This window comes from Pomacea canaliculata, linkage group LG8, assembly GCF_003073045.1.
Source record: "Pomacea canaliculata isolate SZHN2017 linkage group LG8, ASM307304v1, whole genome shotgun sequence".
NCBI lineage: Eukaryota > Metazoa > Mollusca > Gastropoda > Architaenioglossa > Ampullariidae > Pomacea > Pomacea canaliculata.
This window is the reverse complement of record NC_037597.1, coordinates 5997064-6019513: the sequence shown is the minus strand read 5'-3', so window position 1 is coordinate 6019513 and position 22450 is coordinate 5997064. Positions and strand designations below refer to the sequence as shown.

The following is a 22450-nucleotide window of genomic DNA, read 5'->3' as shown; positions in this document are numbered from 1 at the left end:
CCCTCTGGTATTTAAAATCATTCAAAATCTTCCATCTTTGCTATCTTGTTGTTACAGCCAATACTAAAACGTAGCATTTGATATTTTATCGTTGTTTGTACAAATGTTTTGATGATCGTAGGTGTGTGAAGGTGATTGATTTCATCTTAAAAAAAATCACAAGTCTGCCGCTTTTAAATCTGTGCACATCGCCAAGCCTAACACGACTGGAAAATTCCTCCCGTCTGTTGTCTACTTTACTACATATATGCTCGACTGTTTGATGCATCGCCAAAGAGCTTTCTGTAATGATATTCATTCATATACGTTGATAACTGTATTCACAGTTGGTTTTATATCTATATATTGATATCTCCCAGACGGATAAACAATCTGTCCACGCGGTGTCCGGTGGATTCGTCCTAACCCTGACTCCAGACGGCTGACCCAGTTAGGATGACTCGGTCATGAGCTGAGTCATCACCGACCTCTTCTAAAACTTTGTCTTCTCTGTTCTCAAGAAGTCGTCCCAATCTAAGAAAAAGCTTTTCGTTTTCTAGAATTAACACTATACACAACAACCAAACCTAATTTATTTTGAGTTACACAGATTTTAAAATTAAACCCTGATGGGAGTTATATAGGAAATTATTGGGGAAAAACCTCCTGATCGTGCTGATATTGTTACAAAATGCGTTGTGAATTTTTATGTATTTCTTTGATGGATTGATACGTTTTAAGGCAAAAGCTTAATTCCGTTGGCCAGCTTAACGAGCCTACTTTGTGACGTCACAAGAAATGAGGTCATGACCTCTTTTAAAAACCCAGGTGACAGCTGCGACATTCAGAGGCTTGAATCTCGCGAAGAGAAGAGTTTTTCTGTCCATTGTTGGGTAGAAGTGTCTTGCAAACTACTTGTGTATCTTACAACCCAAATCCACCCACTTGAACTTAGCCTTCGAATAACTCGATGCCCGTTTAACTACAGCGCAGTTTTCATTGACAGAACTCAGTCTGCTCCTCCCGTACTTTTTTTTTTTTCACCCAGAGCATGTAATGAACAACTGTTTTCGTTTACGCATGCGCAATACCATGTTCTGAGCAATCACACCAGCTTACGGCACTGGTTCTTTAAACTCGGTGACCCCCACTTAAAAGCGAAACGACGCAAAGGGAGACCATCTTGTCCGGGGGTATCGAGGGAAGGGATGGAGGTACGTGCCTCTTACTGGCAGTATGGAGGGTCAGGGGAAAAAGGGGGATGTTGTCGGGAATGGGAGGTTTCCAGTCTTTGGATTTCTTGGCGAAAAATGTGTCAAAGGAGGGAGGAGAAGACGCGGCAGAAAGTGTGGGGGCAAGGGTAGTGGGTGACTGTAGGGAGGGGGTGTTCTGGGAAAGCAAATGGTCGGCATGTTGTCTCGAGGATTCTTCGGTCAAACCTGCACTGGTTGCCCTCCCATGGCACGAAAGCTTGTGGGAAAAACAAGAAGAAGACTAAGCTGACAGACAATAGTTAGCTTGGCAAGTCAGGCGTTCTGGCCGTTAGACTGATAATCGAGATCGCGCTGTCCACTGCAGTCTCCGGACAACTGTCACCTGACGACAGCAACAGATCATCGCACCTGTCGTTAGGTTCAAACAGCAAATTTATTTACTATTTCGAGAGAATGCGTTCATTTCTTCGTTTATTCCATATAGTCGATGACATGAACATGCCCGATTTACAATTAGAATAGTCTGTCTTCAAAGACCTCTGATGTAATTTACTCTTTATAATGCTCTGCTGCTTTCGTTCATTTTTAAAATTGTGAGCTTGACACATGTTCTTTATATTATTTTTATACATATATATATTTTAAAGGGCTATATATTATCGTATCTCTCTTTGCCGCATCCTCTATAATCGCGTCTATAACTCTTCGCCGATCAAGCAGAGAGAGGTGAAAGGATACAGGTAAAAGATCTTTCAAGACAAATACCAACTGAAATTACAAGAAGGAGGGGGTGGGGAAGGAAGGATAGAAGAATTAAATGGGACAGCAGACGCCACCTAAACCATCTGTTGCAGATCGCATGCTACTGGCATTCTGATATTTCTGCTTCCTGTCAGTCGTCTGGCACTGCCAGACGACTGACAAGTAGAGCAGTTCGGGGTCTCGGTGTCATTTGTCTCACATTGCCAAAGGTCTCGAATTTCCGTGTCACGTTGCCTCGGCATCCTAATATGTCTAGTTGGACTGTTGCCTTGGAAACCGAGGTAGGAAAGTGTGGTTTATCTCTATCTTATGCTTGTATGTCGGCAGGTGATTGGGTTTTCATGTTATTCTGATTATCCACTTATCTGGCGGCACTATAACACGTATTAAAGGTTATGATAATTTTATTAATTAAATTAACGGCATGACTTGATGGAACAGGCGTGCAAACATACCACATATGCTTTACCTGCATGAACTAATTTTCAAACAATGCTGGAAATTACTTTTCTAAGCGCAGACAGAATGCTCTGCACCTTGGCCACACTACGTACGACATTCTGTTCCTGTAGGAGTAAACCACAAGGCCTGTGTCTGAACACCGACTATTTAACTTGAAAATGAACATTGACCATGGAGCCCATGTCTGAACATACCCTCCATCCTGAGTGAACAACGACCGTCTAAAATCTGACCATCCACCCTGTGTAAAAAACACTAACCAGCTTTTATCTCTGAACACCAACCTTCCAGCCTGTAGGTAAACGCCGAGTATCCATCGTGCATCTGAACATTTTTTTTTTGATATGTGTTATCTTCCTGGGCCTTCGCTAATTAGCCGGAGTTCACAGATCACAGATGACGTAGAGCAAAACCTATCCTACCTGAACAGAAGCAGGTCAAAGGGCGAGAATAAAACACTTCCAAGCCTTTCCCTCGCCCGGTATCGAAAAGAAGACAGAGTAAGAAGGGTTTCGTATAGATGGAACAAAAGTATCGACGAAGTAAGAAATAAACAGAGCAGAAGGAGGCCTGGTTATTGCTCCTCGTGAAAAACGAGTCGCTTGTCGTGAACTGATGTCCAGTGGTATTCACCGTAGTACGTCAGCCACCACAAGGTGGAAGGTGGCTGCGGAATAATGAAACGAAGTACAACAAAAGCCGAAGAAAATGATATTCCTTTAAAAGAAAAATTAGGAAGTATGGGGATGGGACGATATGATAAGGTTTGGAGAGGCTCAAAACTGGACAGTATCCACCGATAGTATCACGGGTAGGTATCAAAGGAGTCGTTAGCTTACTGATTAACAGAACCCTGAACCCTAATGCAAAACAAAACAAACTGGACATATTGTCATGTTGCTGTTTCGTGGGACCTTTGGCACTTATAACGAAGTGTAACTACTTAATAAATCAAATAAATTCCAACGACGCTTCAAGATTATCACAGCTTTTATTCGGAAATCGCTTCAAAAAGTACCTGCTTTTTGAGCCCGATAATATAAAACGACCCGAGGTATTTCAGGAGCCAAAGCAAACAAGCTATTTGAAACATTCTAACGAACAACTATGGCTTTCTTTTTTAACGTCTGGCTCTCCAGTTTCTGTGGCGAGTCAGCCCAAACACACCAGTCTCACTTGTTTAGACTCCCTACATCCTCACCCCTCAATCCCCACCAAAAGAAAAAAAAAACCAGCAGCTTAGCAAATTGCAACAAAGGGTGAGCGTGGTTCTGTGGACCTCGTCACCAAGTCCTCATGCTTGCCGTCCGCCAGCAGACGGCTTACTCTTCATTCGATAAGCGACTCGGCGATCTCCGAGAGTGTGCTGCGCACATGCAAACACACGAGACAGGAACAGGAGAAAGCAGACTTGCTGACCACCTCACTGTAATTGTCTTAATGCATAAAAATTGAAGTTTGCCCCTTTTTTAAGCCCTCTGGGCGGCAAATATCACACGTGAGTCAACTCGGGCCACTTGCTGACAAACTCTTCCAACTTTGGAAGGAATCTGACCATCTGCTCGACTCCCTCCGTCCACTTGTTCTTGTCGGGTGCTGTGTCTGAGCGGAGGTTCTCGCAGTGTTGAAGACACAGCTTTAGGTGTCTGTAACAAGAAGGCCAGCCACTTGAAGCCTTTACACTTCATCTGAACAATTAGTTGTTTTAATTTGTTGCAGTAATATTTTATTTAATTAGTTGATTGATTTTGCTTCCTTTAACCGAGGATTACTGTCCTATGTATCAAGGAAATGTGCACTGATAGTGAACTATCTGCAGGTCTTTAATGAGGCCGACATACTAGGCACATGTACTACACAACCTGTACGATCTGCAAGCGTTCATACAAAACTGCAACCACTTTTATTTTAAAGAGCAAAGGAAACCTACGGCCTCGATGCCAAAGGCAGGACTAACCTTTGCAGCAATTTCCTTGTGTCTGGCATTAAGGAGGAGAAGTTGTGGAGAAGAGCCAGATGCCAGCACACCGCCGCTGTTGTGAGTGTGCACAAGACTTGAAGGCAGGGGACGCTGTCACCAAGAAACAAGATGTTGGTGAACTGAAGATAAGTCGCTGGGATTTTGATGTAGGTGTTACTAGAGATAGACAGGGATGCTATCACACGTACGTACACGCGTTCACACGCACATACCTTAACAGTAGCTTCTGAAGGTTGTCCCTCTGTCGAGATCGTAACTGCTTGTCAAAGAATTGCTTCTGTCGCTGCTGAAGCATCTGCTGCACCTGATGAACCACTGTACAGCACTCATCTGTAATTCTTATCAACAGTCCTACATACTCCTGTTCTCGCATCTGGCCTGGTGCATCTGACATTGTTTCACCCTGTAACATCGTTAAGACTGCAGACTGCAGTATAAAAGTTAAACTAACATTCGAATTAGAAGTATTTTGCGTAGTCAACAACTGACACTTTTACCGTGAAACCTGATGATTTTGTTTTTAAGAAAAGCACATTATTATTATTATTATTATTATTGATATACTCTATATCATCTTTTTCTTAAAATATAATGTCTATTTTTGTCAAAATATGCCATTTCCAGGATAATAAAAGAAGGAAAGGTAAAGAGCAGTGAGAGTTGTGATAATATTCTTATAAAATACATAGTTTTAAATCATCATATTCATTCAAGCATTCTGATTTCTCCCAATAAAATAATAAAACTGTTGTAGAAAGTAGTAGATGTCACAGAGAGCCTTAACCAATCACCATCCCAGCCTCTTCTTTACCATCTCTGTCTCCATCATCATCTTGATGTAGGTACACATGTCATGCATTCCACTTGTAAACAACATACCTGCCAACGTAATGACGTGACAAAATGTTGTCCTGAACAATTGTGCAAAGGTTCAACATTCAGTTTGAACCTAGTTAAAATAAGAAAAAAAAGTACATTTAAAATGTGATGGCAAAATTTAAAAGAAACAGCAATGAAATGTCCAGAAACAAAATTCTTTCTAATGATCAAATCTGGCTTGCCAGTAAAACAAATAAAACAAGTAGTGAGATAAAATAAAAATGTAATAAAACAATCTGAAACCTGATTAAAATGCCTGTCGAAAATAAAACATACTTGTTAAATGGTTATAATAATAACTTCCAGTGTGACCAGTTCCCAGTGGAGTGAAAGGTTAGAGTTAAAGAGCTGATGGAAAATATTTGTTTTTGAGTTGCAAAACTGAAGACAAATACGTATAACTAACCCAGAGAGAAAATGTTCCAGCTGAAATCCATTAACACCTTGAGTCCACTTTTCATGCTGCCAGAGCCTAGAGACCGCCCTTTGTGTTGATTTTAACAAGAGGTTCTCCTGATGCGATATACTGTGGTCCTGTGATTGGCTTCTGAACAAAGAAAATGCGTTTAGCTCAACTCTTTTAGTAACCTAAATATCACTACAAATCTTCACTTTTTATATAGGGGACTGTGCCCTATGATGCATCTTTCTAAACTACAGTCTTTGATCATACTCACAAATCTTCCAAGTCAGGGGTGAGGAAAACAAGGCTCTCAGTCCCATCAAGAATTGACAGAAGACTGTTTATCTAAAATATAAATAACAAATATTTAGTCATTAAATCTCTTATAAATTCTCAATGAAACAATTTCTCATATGTTCATTTATTTTATATAAATATCGACAGCTATTGCATACATTTTTTCATTCACATACACAGTGGAATAGAAAGATGCTTTGCCTTGGGGGCAAACCTCAGTATCTTTTTGTGAGGGGGCGGCTGCCCCCTTACCTCTTGGTTCCTACGCCACTGATATACACACAAACATATATATATGCATTCAAAGTGTAAGAATATATGTAGCCTTAATTTTCACTTACGATATAAAGGTGCCTTTTACCTTTTGCTTTAAGACAGCAATGGGATGAAAATGAGATTTGTATGTATTCACTCTCTCAGCCATTTGTCTCAGAGATGGCGTCTAAATTTAAAGGAAATCAGCACAATTTACACCTTTAACAACAGTGGCCTAATTTAAGTCTAAATGATATACAGTTATATCACAATATTACAACCAAATAAATATGTATAACAAGTGTATTAGACAAGTAAAATATGCTGAAAATTTTGTTCTCCTATCACACAAATTGCTAACATGTTTAGGATGCAGAAAGAGGTACATTATCTTAGTTGTCTGATGTCATGATTAAAGAAGGGCTACAAAGTTTCATTCGCAGCAGTTGATCATGTCTAAAATGAACATTTTTTTATGCATATGACTGTTAAACAGACTGACAAAAGTCAAAAGTACATTTTGCACAGTGTAACTATTTTTCTTGATAATTGATACACGTGAGGGTTTAGGTTATATATATAACATTCATCAGCATGTGGTTTGTGTCATATGTAGTGCATTTTTTTTATGCCAGAATAGATGATCCAAGTATTAAACATTAAGTGTTATGCTGTCTAACAACATTTTGAAAATGTATATCTGACATCCTTGTTCCAATACGATTACAAATTAGAGATTGTTAGGCTGCATTCAGCTGGGAAAGATCAAAGTTGTTATATTATTTTGCTAATACAATTATTTAACTTAAAGTTTTGTTTAATATTGACAACATACCATATGTGCTGCTGTTTTATCAGCCAAAAATATAGCAAGGTATATGAATGGGTCCACCATAAAATGGCCAACAGTCTGGAAATCTACTTCCCCATGGCTGAGGCGATCTCTCACGCGGGGCCCTTCTGGGTATGACAAAAGATCCAGCAGCGAAATCCTGCAAGTCAAAAATATTTTTGAAAATATTTTGAAAATATTTTGAAAATATTTTAAAATTAGACTAAATATTTTTTTACACTTACTTTTCGAATCCTTTATATTGAATGTTTCCATTCACAATAAAGTTTTTATGTATGCTTACATATGTCTACATGTGTGCATGAGAAATAGAATGTGAAAGGGAGGCAGAAAAATGGGAAATATGTAGATAAGTGAAGGGAAGAGGTAAAAAGAAAGTTGAAAGAGTGACTCACCATGCAAGGTGACCCTAAAAAGGTTGGAAGCTGGTTCTCACTACCATCTGACAAAACTTGATCAAGCATCTGCATAACAAATTTTAATTCTGTATGACAGACAAACTTTGTACTCATCACTGACAACAGAGAGATGTTCCTTAAAATTTCCCTCTATCATAGAGTATCCATTTCAATCATACTTCCCTCATGTTATAAAATTTTGAAACATTTTAAAAAAGAGGAATCTTTATCAATTAACATGTACATTAAAGTGAGGATCAAAGCAATAAGGTACCTGACTTTTAAAAAAAGCAAACATAATGTAATAATGACAGAAATTTAAAAAAAGACAGATAAAAATGTGGACAGAGTAAGAGAAGAGTAAAATATTACCTCAGTGAAGGTTGTGTACAGCAGAGGTTGACTGACAAAAAAAAAAAAAGTACAATCATCATCTTTGAATGTGATTTACACAAGGCATCTCATTAAACAGAATTAACTTTCTTTCCCTCTGAACATATGGATGAGAGAAAAATGCAAGCAGCTATATATTTTCTCCTTACCATGCACAGGTGAAGTGCACAACATATTATTTGAACAAGTGTTTCACTATTTTGCCATATTAGTGTCACACTTGTCAGCTACTGAACTGAATAAGCGTGACACAAGTGGAGTGGTGGATCCCAAAGCCGACAATAAAATCACAAAAAACCTTGAAATTCAAGATCCAGAGAAACCAAAGAACAGAAAAAGCAGTCCAGCAGATGGTAGACCTTGGCAACACCTCTGCTATTTAGCTAAAACTATTGAATGCTGTGCATTGCTGTGTATTCATTCATTATGCTAGCTTCCAGTGATGTAATGGTGTTGTGAGTTAAGAACGCCAATAAAAAAAATAACAATAAAGCTGCCACTAAAAACAAAAATTATTCAATGCTTTCTTGCTTTCACTGTGGTCCCTTGAAAAGTGGCATGTTCAAGGAGACTGGTTAAAAATTGTACATTAAAAAAAAAATGATGTCACACCTCTGCTGTCAAAACTCTTTCTGGACAACCATTTACAGTGGCAAATATTTTCCTGCAGCAATGTTCCAAAAGCGGCAGAAGCAGTGCAAGGCTATAGCCATACCTATGAAGAGCATGGCCAAACATTTCATTAACAAAATAATGTTTCAGAATAAAAAAATTAACCTTTTTGCAGATAAGGTATAATTTTTTAGCAGAAAATTTAAAGAAAAATGTTTTAATGTGATCTGCATCAAAAGCAATGAAAAAAAAGTAGGAGTGGATAGAGTAATGAAGGCAAAAAAAAAAAAACCACTCCTGAAATGATAGTTACTACAGGTAGTGAAGGCAAATCTTATGAAAGAAAAACCCTCCCTAATTCTTAGAGTTAATATTTCTCTGGCTGTGGCTTGAAACTTGAAACAAATACGGTAATTAAGAAATGGCTTACTTGTTATCATCTATAAACTGCTTTTAAATACAAAATCTAGATGGTTTTAATACCTGCCTTCCATATAGAGATGAATGGCTAACTCCCACTGGCCTATAGTCTGTGACTGAACTAATTTTGATGACAAAATGGCCTGCTGAATATCTTCAAGGACTCCTTCAGAAAATGCAGTCTCTTGAAAAAAAAACCCAAAACAAATGAGATATAACCTAAATCAAGAAAAGTGCCATTAAAAAAACTGTATAGCTGCCTTGAAAGTAATTATATCATGAGAAGATCAATTACAGGTTTGTAAACTTAAGTCAACAAATGAAAGATTAAATGTAATTATACATTTTTATTAATCTACTATGGAGGTCAGGTATTCTAAATAAATAAAAATAATTAAATGGAAAAAAACACAAAGACAAAAATAATGAAAATATCCTTTGAAAAAGCTTACCCTGCATTAACATTTTTTCTTGCATAGCATTTACACCAGGAAATAAAAGGACGATATTGAATGTGATGCATGTCACATACATTATTCTTTGATGTCAACAGACAACCAATGCTAGAAGATAGAAGCAGCAGAAAGCAACAGTACCTGCAAATATAACATCAACATAAAAAACACTTAAATGTTGCTTTTAAGAAGCTTTTTTACTAATGGAAATTGCAGCTATAAATATTGACAATTGTTAGCATTCTTAAGTAACAAATGTAATGCACACAGAACATAAAAAGAAAAGAAGAAGTTTCAAGAAGCATACCGGTTATTTCCTGCTCGTTTTGAATAAAAACATGCATAACTGTATTGTGCCATAAGGTTCATCTAAAAAACTTTAATTCTGATAATAGATGAAAATATGATTAGCTAAAACAAAATTAAGACTGAAGAAGATGTTTTAATAAGAGTAAGTCAAAGAGTAATGAAGTATAAAATCAATTTTATTTAAAATACTATAGATAAAAGAACAAAAACAAAAACCTATGTGGTAGCTCTGAGTCTCCCAGGAACCCATGCCATGCTAAATTTCTGAGGTTCAGTGATGTTGGTGGGCCAATCAACACACGAAGGATCTGCATCTTTTTAGAACAAAGACACAAAGACAAAAATGACTTTGGTAACAAAAAAGACATCTTTGAAATTTATGCTAGTAACATTCAAGTGATTGTACACATATAATGAAATTAAAATTTTGAAAACCAAAAACAATTTAGTAAACAAAGCAAACTTTAAAATATCACTTTCTTCTTTTTCATAATGGTAGATGTAGAGAATAATCCTTGTTACAGTTTACAAGCCTGACTGAGCTTTGTGCCATCATTAGCCCCCAATTCGCCAGATATTACTTGATGAGAATCTTGATTTCAAGGTGAACTGGGACCTAGGAGAATACTGACTTGAGGAAGGCAGATATTGGTCTGAACATATACCAGACGGAGTGCGCTTCTTCCTAAGGTTCACCCAAATTGCTTGATGTATCAGACATCAACTGAAGATCTCTTTAAATCTTCTGCAGTCATAGTCATGGTATGACAGCATGCTTCCCTCAGTTAAGCAAGCTGTGAAATGGGTATCTGACTTTTAAGTGTTGGGGAAGGCAATGCAACAAGAGATAAGAGACAGGCACCACCCTTAAAAAAGTTGATCCAGACATAAATGAGGGCTGTAGCACATCACTTTCCAAAGCCAAAAGGACAAGGGACAACCTTTACCTCACACACAGTTCAAGCTCTTTCAAAGATTTTTCATTTCAAGTCATTTATCAAATTAATCAACTTATTGTAAAAAACAATGGAGATGAAAGCAGTTATTTATCTGAAGGAACAAAGCATGCATGCTATTCAAACTGAGTTATTAGTTTACCACATTATCTCCAAGAATCTCCTTAAGCTCCTTAGTTGCCAGTAAATCTTTCAGCATTGATGGGCACTGGGTCCCCTTTGTAAGGTACAACTGAAAAACAAACAAAAAGCAAAGTTATTCAATACTCTGTGAATGCATCCACAGCAGTCACGAAAAGTCAAAAACAAAACCATTAAAGCTAATAAAATGTTTCAGAATTTTAAAAAAACCTTTAAAGTATAAATGAAATGTAAAGAAAATGCAAATCTAAATTATTAAAAGCTTTCTGAAGTCTTTAGTCTTACTACTTTTTTCTTGTTCACTCTCTCACTAAATAGTTTGCAAATATACATGCTTATGCATTATTCCATATGTGTGCATATGCACAAATAACAAGGAGATAAAGTTAGACTGGGATAACAAAAGAAAACAATGTCTTTTGTAGTATAAGATATAAAACTGCTGCTGTACATTTCCAAGTCCTCTTTCAAGACCTGCTGTTATAAGCAGAAGGACCAAATGGTTGTAACAAGGAGCATTCTGACTCCTCTTCAGAAAAATAAGGCAATCCAAAAACATCTGCAAGTTAAAGAGGCAAGACATTACAGTGCCAATGAAGAATGCATGTAGATTAATCAAATTCTTATTCTAAAACAGGTTTTGAAATAAATCGTTTGGTACTAGTGTATTTAGTGTCCCAAGTACTCCACACTACCTTAAAATAGTATGGTAACAATCTTGGTGTTCTCAAAACTAACTGTTGTATGTTTACCTTATAAAAGTAACGTCTTTACAGTTCTGCATTTCTTGTTCGTCTGCTAAAAAGACACAGTTTATGATGATGCAATCAGTAAATAGTTAAGAATGAAAAATCTCCTTATACCTTCTCATTTCCTGTCCACATGAGGAATGGTTGAATGCTAGTCATTAGGCTGCAAGCTGCACTATGATTTATCACATGCTGGGAGCGAGTAAAGACTGATGCAAGAGAAGTGATGGCTTGTTCATAGTAACCTGGTGTACCATCATCACCTGAACATGTACAAAAAAGTATAAATGTGAAAAGCATTAGTCTACAAACATGCTGCCTTGTATTATTTGTAACTGTCATAATAGTACCTCCTTTGTTGTGGCCCTATATATGTTCCTCAAGGAGTAACAAGTGCTAAACTAACTAAACTAATAATACCTCCTACCAGTCCTTATTTGTTACTACCTTGTTTTCAATTTGAGTTTAGGCTCAATTATGATATTTTGAGTTAGGAATATGATGTTTATAATGCAAAGGTCATGGGATGTTTCCTGTCTAATGGTGGGTTTTATTACGTAGCCTTATTTTGTAGGGGCAGAATAACAATGTCATCTACTGTTTTAGAACAGTTGGTGGTTTGGTGAAGGAAAAAAAATGAATTTTTTATATGGTTGTCCTATGGAGGGATTTATTTTGGATGAAAGAGCTACAAACCATATGCATATGCATTTATTACACTGATCAACACTGAAATTATTAGTCTATGACTTAATTTTTTTACAGGTTTTAACCATAGGTTAATTTAATATGCATTTAGTGATGTACACAATAATTACTTGAGGAGGTTTTGCATTTGATTGTCATATTCATGTTGAGCACACAAAAAAAACAATGACAAATTTTACTTCAATAACATGACTTTTGTAAACATTTGTTGACCAGTGTTATTGTTGTTATGAAACATTTTGAAGTTCTTTTGGAGTTTATATGTGCGTGCTCACTGATTAAAAGCAGTCGCACATGTAATTTGTGTGAAAAGGGACTAAATGGTCAAAAATTATGGAAATCTTGAATGCTGTGTATCGCATTGTGAGCAGAGGAAAGAAAGATAAATTCACTTGCATAGATTCGCCTTATATTGATCTCAACATACAAACGACAGTTGCTCCCGGTAAGTGTAGCTGATTTCATTGTGTGGTTGAATAGAGTATTACTGTTAACAAAAGGGGAGTGAAGCCGAGCAGATTGAACAAAGAAAAGTGGGACATGCAGGTATGTGCCATTAATGAGCTGCCTTTAATATACAGGGTGATAGAAATATTTTAGTTTTCCCCTTACCACATCGTTTAAAATGAAGACAGTGACTTGTAAAGTCATGTAACTAAACGGACGCTTCGCGCGGAGTTTTGGTGGAATGGAGCGTGGATGCTAACCCCACAGCCACCTATTTCAAATTTGTTCCTGAGTTAATTTAAGACAATATCATTAAAACTAAAAAAAAAAATTCGTTTAATGCCTTTTGGATATTATTAATCACATTTGTACTGTCAACTCAATGTAAACTGTGTCAGCTTGTGTGTGCTTGTCGCCAACAGCTAGACTTCACAGAGTTGACGCTTTCACTGTCACTGAAACTTTGAACCCTCGCTTACTTGGAAGCAGTCCAGCGATATATTCAAAGTTCAGAATATTGTCAGATGACATAGCTAACTCATCCTGGGTATGAACAATCCCTCGAATGCAAAGCAAACGCCGCACAGATTCTGACAGCGCTGTGTCGTGTACTTCTAGTAACTCCATGCTTCGACCTACAGTTCTTTCCCTTGTTAGTTTGGGCTTACGAGTGCTGTCCCTTGTCAATGGACATTCTAAACGAGCACAAAAGCAAATGTGGAGTAGTTTAGATTGGAAGATTCAACAGATACGTTGGAGGGGTCACCTGCCTTGGTTGCCATTTAGGATGCATTAAAAAGGATGCTTTTGGATAAGAAAGCGGAAGCTGGCACTAGGTAGGCGTCAACGATAGCGCTTGTCAATGCGCAATCCTGGGCACTTTCACGATATCTGATTATTGAACGTAACCCCTGTCATAGGTATGGGATCGCTGTGTGTTGAACTTAGAAGATCCTGACGATGAAGACTACAATATAAGTTATGCTACGTGCTTTATGTTTTTGGTGCTTTCTAGTTTTCTGTGTCTCTTTAGAATATTATAGGTCTTTGTGTTTTGATCGAGTTAACATTTAAGGAGAAATCATGCAAAAGAAAATGCAAAATGGCACAGCTAAATAGCCCAAGTCATGGTACACAGCAGTAGTGTATCAACTGATAAAGTGGCCATCTGCTGCCAAAGTACATGAAATCCCACCATTCCATATCCAGTTCCCAAAATGTAGATTTTAAAAAACATTTGCAGTTCATTGACAGTTCAGTAGGCATGCAGTATCTATTCTATTAGTTGAGTATAAAGGTAATTTTATTGCACATTGTGTACTTTCATGTTTCTTTAAATGATATATATATGTGTATTATCTTCACACTTAACATACATACCCATGCAAACTTTTTCTCACACACTGAAACTTGTTGCCTTTATTTATCTCTGTGTGTGTAAGAGGTGGGGTTTTTAAATAATAAATTTGAAAAAATAATTTTTACATTAATAGTTGAAAGGAAAAACCAGAAAAATATAATTTTACTTACTGTGCAGCTTGACTTACTTTATGGCTCTGTTGTTGTATGACACTTCATTTGATAAAAATCTGCCATCTGTGAGATCTGATCAAATCTGTAAAAAAGTATGCTCAAATGAACTTCTCAATCTTTAAGAGCCCTGCCACCAACAGTCTTCATTTATAGAGCATGTTGCCTCAGATTACAGGGCCCCAACTTTTATGTGACACTTTTACTGCACTAGCTTTTCTGGCACAAGCTGCTGGAACCAGGGTCGCAGAGAGCAGATGACCTATCTATGCCCCATGTAATTGTAATCGTAAACTATTTTTCCAGTGCATCATATGCTTACCATTCGATTGTGAATGTCTACATTTCATTCAGTAATGTACATGTAATATAGACTGCAAACATTAGGAAAAGTGCACTAGGATTTACATCACTACATGAACATAGAGTTGTTTACACTTCACTTGAGTGGTTATAAATGAAGAAAGAATCAAATTTGCAGTACTCTGTTCCACAGAAAAAAAGCAAGGAAATGTGCTATATGTAAGTGCTTTATGCTTTTACATGTATGTTAAAGGCTGAAGAGGAAGAATTGAAGAAATTAAGGCATAAGCAAGTCTTCATCGAGTGTCGTTGATACGCTCATTGCAATTTTTTAAGTGCTTGCTGCTACGAACAACAGAACACATTAAATATCTTTTATTCAACTTACATAAAAAGCGAGGCAAGCACGCAGCACCAATCGAAAGTCCCTTCCTATTTTTAATTCACTTCTTCTTTAGCAAAACTGCACTCACAGCTACTGGCTAATTAGTCTTTAAAACATTATTTGCTTTGTCTTCTAAAACTGAGGAAGTAATTTAATTGAAGATCAAAATATGGGAGTTTTGTGACGACATAAAAATAAAAATATGTAACATATTTGAGCTGCTAGTCCCTCTCATTTAGTGAAAACAGACAATCTTAAGTTAACACTTATGTCATAACATCTACAACCTTTTCCTCCTCCCTTATTCATCGTGAAACTAATATACGTTACACGGAGGTCATTAAAACACATTAAAATATAAGCATGCGATTATTGAAAAAACAAATGTCGCAGCTACAACAAAATTATTTACAGCACCACATGGGACAGCTTCCTTGACTAAACTAGTGCACGATAAGAACGAGTCAGAGGTGGCTTTAGGGGACGGATGGTGGATGTAGAGCTACATTATCTCCTTGGTGTTGCCTGGGCGAAGAACAAAAGGAGACTGGTAGGAATGATAATGACCTGCCAGCCGATGTCTTATTGCAAGGTGCATCGTCGCTCTTCGTCCGATCGTACAATGGTGCCACCTTCGGTAACGGTTGTTGGAGTCCCCCTTCCGACACCTAGCCTCGAATGCATGTACATCGAATAAGGACAAGTGCGTTTATGGTTTACCTGCTACTAGACACCTAGACACACTTAGGATCAGGGCAGACGAGGGATCTGCGTAGGGCCCCGTGTTTTGAAAGTCGCCAGGGGCCCTGCGCTTTTGATTAAAATCGTGGCGTCGAGGGCCCGACATATACCTTATGCCTTGGGCCCCGCGGGGGACTAAAAATACTCATGTGTAGCGATCAACGGAGCTTGGAAGCGAGCTACACTGAGTCCCTGCCATCGTGCCGACTCGCTACAGAACCGGGTGCAGTGACAGTCTGGCGAGAGTGAACGCCCGTGTGCGCCCGCGTTACAGTGCGCAGGGCTGCGCGCGCCGATCATGACCCGTATGTTGGACTTTTACTCCGCCGACCCGCTGCCGCGCTGGGATTCGCTGGGCTGTTGAAGCGTGATCCTGTCGCACACACTCCCCCCGCAGCTTCCCCTCGTGTAACCGCTACACAAACACAGGCTAGACTGGTTCTTTCCGCTCTTACCCGCACACAGAGAGCGTTGTACTGTCTGTCTCGACACAGCCGATCTCTGAAGTAAGTCTGAAAGTTTAGTGAAAGATTGCATACAACAACTGATATAACAGTGGATAGTCATAAATAATTTATGATGGTCTATAAATAGTGTACTCCATTTGTGTAACTGTAGCTGTCCTTTGACCTCGCACATGGTACTTCCGCTTACAACTTAGGCCCACTTTTACATGTGCTCCACATATGGGATTCCCTATATCAGTTTGTCTTTTTGTTAAAGTGTCATATAATAACTTTTGTGTATTTAATAATTAATTTTTAATGAGAATTATTTTCAGGCACATTTCTGTTTAATCATTCGTATACAAATTGAGCAATATAAGCAATTTAACCGGAGTGCAATTATTGTTTGAACGCTTATTTATACACGTATTCTCCTACATTTACAAGTTAACACTGTTTATACAGATTAACGGTATAACGCTTTTTAAGAACAAAAACCCCGGTCCTAACTGACCTCTGCAAGGAATGCACTGTAGCAAGGCAAGAGAGACGAACACGCCATGCGATCCTAATATGGCGGAATTTGACACGGGTCATGACCCGCCCGAGCTAATCATGACCCGCATGTCTGGCCGTTACTCTGCAAGCCCGCTGGCCCGTTGAAACGTGATCTTGTCGCACACAGTCTTCCCTCGCTGTTTTCCCCACGTGTGGTGGGTACACAGGGTTAGACTGGTTCTTTTCGCACAGACTTGCAGGGTTATTTCATACCCCGATCTCTGAAATGAGTCTGAATAAACTTGAGTGAATGATGTCATAAAACAACTGTTATAACAATTTTTTTTTATAATATATATTGTCCAAACTGGAAAGGGACGCACAGGACCGGGTCCGATGGTGTGGTGTAGTTGCGGCCCTATGCTCCACTGGGGGTGATTAGGAACAAGAAGATATTGTACTCAATGTACTGCTGTGTGTGTAATGTTTAACTTGTAACCGGCCGTTAACTGTAGCTGACCTTTGCCCTCCACTTGTGTACGCTCAATTTTTTTTATGTCCCTGTCTTGTCCTGTAAATAATTTAAACAGTTTATAACCATCTCAGCCTGCAAGAAATCATGTGCCCCTTACGGCCTCCATCTGGGCTGCTGATTTTTATTTTCGTAAAGGTTTCCGCGAAGGGCAAAACAAACCGAGACAATGAAAAACCATTAAGTGGGTTAGCTTAGACACCATTATAAACAATGTCTCTGTAGTGTAGTGGTTACACGCGAGACACCCGTATGAGGAATGTCTCTGTAGTGTAATGGTTGCACCCGGCGCGGTTTGCCTAGCTCTAAGTCTAGATGTATTGCGTTCGAACCTTGGGGTTTTGTTGTTGTTTTTAGTTTTGATATTTTTCTAACAAGATCAATTTTCTGTCAAGACTTTCATTGAGACCCATTGCTTGCCAAGCTAAACCATATAAGTGTAAAGTGTTATTGATGGACTCTAACCTAATCTCTACTATGATACATTAATATCGAAATGTAGTTTAGATTGACAATTGATTAACCTTGCATTAGTATAGTCATAATAATTATTGTATTTGAAAGAGGATATTTTAATTTTGGTGTGTATTTGTCGCTTTCCTCAATACGAACAATTCCTAGTCATTACGAGAATATCCCGCCTGCAAGACACGCCGGCAGGTCTCGGGCCCCGTAAGGGAAGTGAGGCCAACAGGCGGGAGACGTGTAATTGATCCTTAACTGGCGAGGGCATGACCTGTGGGCGGCGATAATGACTCGTGTGTGTAGCTTTTTCCTTCTATGCTGTCGCACTCGACTTCGCAGGAAAGGGTTGAAACGTGATCGTGTCGCACCCCCATCCTTTATTTCCCGACAAGTGTGTAGCAGGGTCACGCGGGTTCAGTCTTCGCGCGGACGTGTAACACTACAACATAGAGGCACTGCTTATAAGGCTGTTTAAGCTGAATTCGTAGTTTTAGAATGTCTCGGTTGTTTCAGACCATGATTTATTTTAGCTGTCATCAGTATTAGGCCTAAAATATTTAGCAAGTCACCATTAACATTATGCAGCCTTAGTTTGTTAAGCGTTGGTCAGCTGAGCGCCATATCAAGGTTTCGCTCGGCTCCGACTGTCAACGTCGCTGACGTCACGCTTCCGAAGGCTGCCGAAGTTTTTACCTTCACTAAGATGTTTACGGAGGACATAAAAATCAGCATCCGGGCTGAGGTCTGGGTCCCTCGTGGGAAACCGGCGGGTTTGGAAGCGGTATCTTCAAGGGAAATATGCGGGTACATGTAGTACGTTTCTCGCATAAAACTTCAGATATCGTACTTTCACTTGAATAGGCTCACGATTAAAGCTAATTAAGGTTTGGTTTTAACACACTGTGATCTGTGCCTATATACTACATTGTCGATATAAAAATGTTTAATATAAAATCTTTTGAATTGGTTTTAGATGAAGAAGTTTGCAATTGTCGACTTCGAAGACGACCAGGGGCTCGAAACCAGCATTGTTCCCAGCGAGTGGATTCAGATGGAGACAGGACAGTGCTACTGGCCCGACCAAGGCGATCCCCAGCGTGCAGTTATAGACTGCTTGGTCCCCCGGAAGACTTGGGGTCTTTATTCTTTTAAAGGAATAAAATATGAGACCGGTAAGATAACGAGGCATATTTACTGCGGTGATTGGTGAACGAGCTATTGTCACTATTCTGCGTTCTAGAAGACACTTAGATGTTATGCACGTGTTCTAATCTGTTCATAGATGAGTATCCGAAGGCAGCGGAAAAACTAAAATCACTGCTACAGGCAATTTCAGATAAATGGTAGCACTTCAGGAGGCGGCCATCACGGACTCAGGCGAAAACGTGTGATACACAAAAAAAGGTTTGGCTAACTTCTTTGCATTTTTTACAATTATTCTGTTATTTGTGATATTTTTTGTCATGCAAAGTAGAAACATGTAAAGAAAACTGCAATTTTTTTTGTGTGTTCATGTTGTAGGTGCATGTCTTCATCTGAATCAGATGACGAAGAAAGGTTCTCTGCTCAGCAAACCAAGAGAAGGTATCTTAAAAACTGTCATAATAGTGGCAAATTGGCATTTGTGGATTTTAGGCATACTTTATATTTGGTTATACAAATTAACAAACAAAAAATTGCTAAGCTATTAGGTTTGAAATATTTAGCTAGCACTAACTAGTGTTGTTTAATATTTGATGCCTTTTTAGTTGTGCGGACAAGAATGGCCGTTCTCAGGGTCTTCCATTATTGGAATTCACTCCACAACCAATGATCATGAAGCCGAGGGCTGCTTCTCAACTTTGGAACTCGCAGCCAACGCCTCAAGCTCAATCTTTCGGCATGCTACCTCAACATGTACAATATACACATATGTCATACACTCCTCAACCTCTACGCGCGCGGCCACGGTCATCAAGACCATCATCGTGCATGCGGCCACGGCCTGGAACATCATCAACCAACATGCAGACATTTGATGATTTGTTAGACCCACATCACTGTGAAGGTACAGTTCCTGCCACATCTTTTCCTGTGTGAATTAACTTGTATACGCTAAACTTTAGAAACATGTCAAATTTTTATAACTAATGTATTAATACCGTATTTTATTTTGTTGTGATATGTACAATTTATATTGTATAATGTCTTTCGTATTCAAGTGCCTTGCATTGCCCACTGAAGAAAGTGATTGTGAAGATATATGTTGAACAACACATCAATTAAAATATAAACTTCGGACTAATGAATAACAAATCATGCATGTCCATCCATTCAATACCATGATCAGTACATCCGAGATATTTTTCAGAAGTTATCACCGACTTAAGGCCGACTACTAGTATTCCCTTTGTTTCTCATGATACATCATGGATAATTATTAACACATGTCACCATATGTATTTCCATAGTCCCGTGTAGACCGAATCATCCGCTGCTGTTATAAATTTTTTCCATAGATTAACATATTTATGCAATATAAAAAGAAACCACACACTTATAAAAATAGATACAATGCGTCTTTATGAAAAACGAAAACCACGTGACTAGTCGAACTTTTTTTTAAAAGTTAAGGTTTCACAATTATTTTTTATGCATTATAAACCATGAGCTTCCGAAATTAAAACATTCTATAGGATAGATGCTATTTTAAAACGGGGCCTAGAAAAAGCTTCTTGTATTTATTTCATAAAATGGAAACTTATAAAATAACAAAATCTATAAAATAAAAACGGGAGTTCGTCAAGGTGCATAATGTGGAAGGAACACGGCATACTATTCAAACATTTTATTATATCAAAACAAGTGTCTTCTCAAATTTCATTTGATTTTACTTCATTTACAGAAAGAACTAATTATAACACTCTTTAATTGCAGATCACACTTACTTTGGCCCTGGCTCAAGTAATTCTACCGGTAAGTTTATTTTCTGTCTCCCTGGTTCATTTCATAATTAACAGGCTTGTGGTTTTAATGGTCTACATGCGTATCCATCTAACCATTCTGTTAATTTCTCCTAATAATATTTTGATTTCAGATTCTTTGTTGAACAAACTTAGCAGCAAAATTGAAGACAGGGTGAAATACTACAGAATGTGGTTCACAAAGTGAATCAGATCAGCATGCTTCTTCAAAATGTGGGGGATGAGATGAAGGGTACAGCAGCCATTCCTGAGGGCTTATCCCTGCCAGTAACCAGTGAACAGGGAATAATCAGGCTGGAGGAGCAGCTGACGCAGAAGGAATTTCGAGCAAAACTGGTATGTCATGTAATATAATGTGTTAGTAATAGACACCCTTTGTAAATTTTACCTTTAGCATTAACTGATATATTAAATCACGTGTTGCTATACTGTCTTGATAGACCATTTACCAAACTGACAGGATGTAGCATCGGCTGACAGATTAATTCTCTCGACAAGGATCATTAGTGCAATTTTATGTCTATTATGTCCACTATTTTTCTACTTTCATAAAGAAGAACTTTGATTAGACTCTTAATTAACTTGTTGGTTTGAATCTCTTAATGTCATTATTTTCATAAAGTCCCCAAGGGTTTATTTTAGAGACTGGGTCTGGATCGTAGCTATAGTCATCATGCAGCCATTGGTCACACATCAGTGGAGTAGGATTCAGACAAAATCCAGTGAGTTAATTCATTTTGCATTTGTAGTGTAGGTTTCTAGATGTTGGAAACAACATACTTTTTTTTTTTACAGATTACTCACCTCTCGTGCATCGGAGGAGACAACGTCACCTCTCTCGCACGGAGAATTTTGAAACGGATGTTTTCTCCACCCCTGGCTCTCAAATACAACTTTAGTGGAGCCAAAGGGAAGAAAAGCTTCCAGGCACTTCAGCTGAGAAGTATATTGATTGGTGGGTAGTTTTGTTATTGACCTTTGAGGTCTACGTCAATCTGTGTGTGTAAAGGACAAAGTTATAAACTGTTAAAAATAGTGCATGTAAGTATTATTTTCTCTACATTCACACGTGTATTATTGTGTACGATAGTATTTCAGTCTACCTTACAATTTCCTTCTGTGCACAGCCGCAGTCCGTAAAATGTATCCCGCTACATCGGAAACAGAATTGGATTGTATTGCCCGAAGATGGTTTGGGAATGCAAGAGACAGAGATGGAAGGAGGATTCGGATTCGGACTCCAAGTTCAGCGCTATCTAGAGGTGAGTAAAATTGCTAATACAATGAGCTTGTCAGTTTTAAATTATTAACATGAGCAGTTTTTTATTCTTTGTTGGATTTTATTCAACAGGACTATTTACTTTATCTTTTGTATTAAGGGTTAATTGGCTACTTTCATACAGTATCTAAAACTCCGTACATACTTAAATAACATACTCATCATAACATCTTTCGTTCGACTTTCATTCAACTTGTTGTAGTCTCACTAGCAATTTGTAGATTTATGGAAGCTATAAGATTTGTTCTAAGTGTGGGAGGTTCTTCTACATAGATATTGGTAAATATATTGTATTTTTTTATTTCTTCCACAGAAAGTCCATCACTCATGGGTTGATTTTTTATATCTTATTTTTTAAATGATCTTGTAAATATTTTATTCTTGTTGTAAATAATTTGTTCAAAAATAACTTTCATGCTGTAAATAATTATTATTCCGTTCTGGTTTCTAAGTGATTGACCTTTCACTTTTCTGGTGTACCTGTTCTGGATGGGCGAAAAGCGGTCATTCAGTGTTTAGTTCTGTAATGTTTGTTGACATTCATAAAATAAAAGTTTTTCATAAAAAACGTAACCGCTACACTGCTGAGTTTTGTAATAAGGAGCAATTCTTTACACCTTTGTGTTTTTGTTAAT

At 38.0% G+C, this 22450-nt stretch overlaps 1 protein-coding gene and 1 long non-coding RNA gene across 2 annotated transcripts; one reads left to right on the top strand and one right to left on the bottom strand.

Annotated features, from left to right (window-relative positions):
* Nucleotides 1-3392: 3392 nt before the first annotated feature.
* Nucleotides 3393-13814, bottom strand: LOC112570325 (endoplasmic reticulum membrane-associated RNA degradation protein-like). The gene is given in 19 exon segments (XM_025248710.1): nucleotides 3393-4063; nucleotides 4375-4488; nucleotides 4611-4801; nucleotides 5278-5347; nucleotides 5684-5824; nucleotides 5955-6025; nucleotides 6339-6419; nucleotides 7068-7217; nucleotides 7219-7224; nucleotides 7481-7633; nucleotides 7863-7886; nucleotides 8489-8785; nucleotides 8972-9029; nucleotides 9361-9504; nucleotides 9889-9986; nucleotides 10771-10860; nucleotides 11221-11328; nucleotides 11633-11781; nucleotides 13153-13814. Coding segments are annotated over 19 exon segments (2247 nt in total). The 5' UTR covers nucleotides 13301-13814; the 3' UTR covers nucleotides 3393-3909.
* Nucleotides 13815-14690: 876 nt separating this feature from the next.
* LOC112570914 lies at nucleotides 14691-22215 on the top strand. The gene is made up of 10 exons (XR_003100718.1): nucleotides 14691-16138; nucleotides 18547-18745; nucleotides 18856-18977; nucleotides 19095-19157; nucleotides 19322-19620; nucleotides 20490-20528; nucleotides 20650-20872; nucleotides 21332-21491; nucleotides 21664-21798; nucleotides 22129-22215. It is a non-coding gene; the product is annotated as an uncharacterized LOC112570914 (long non-coding RNA).
* Nucleotides 22216-22450: the final 235 nt, after the last annotated feature.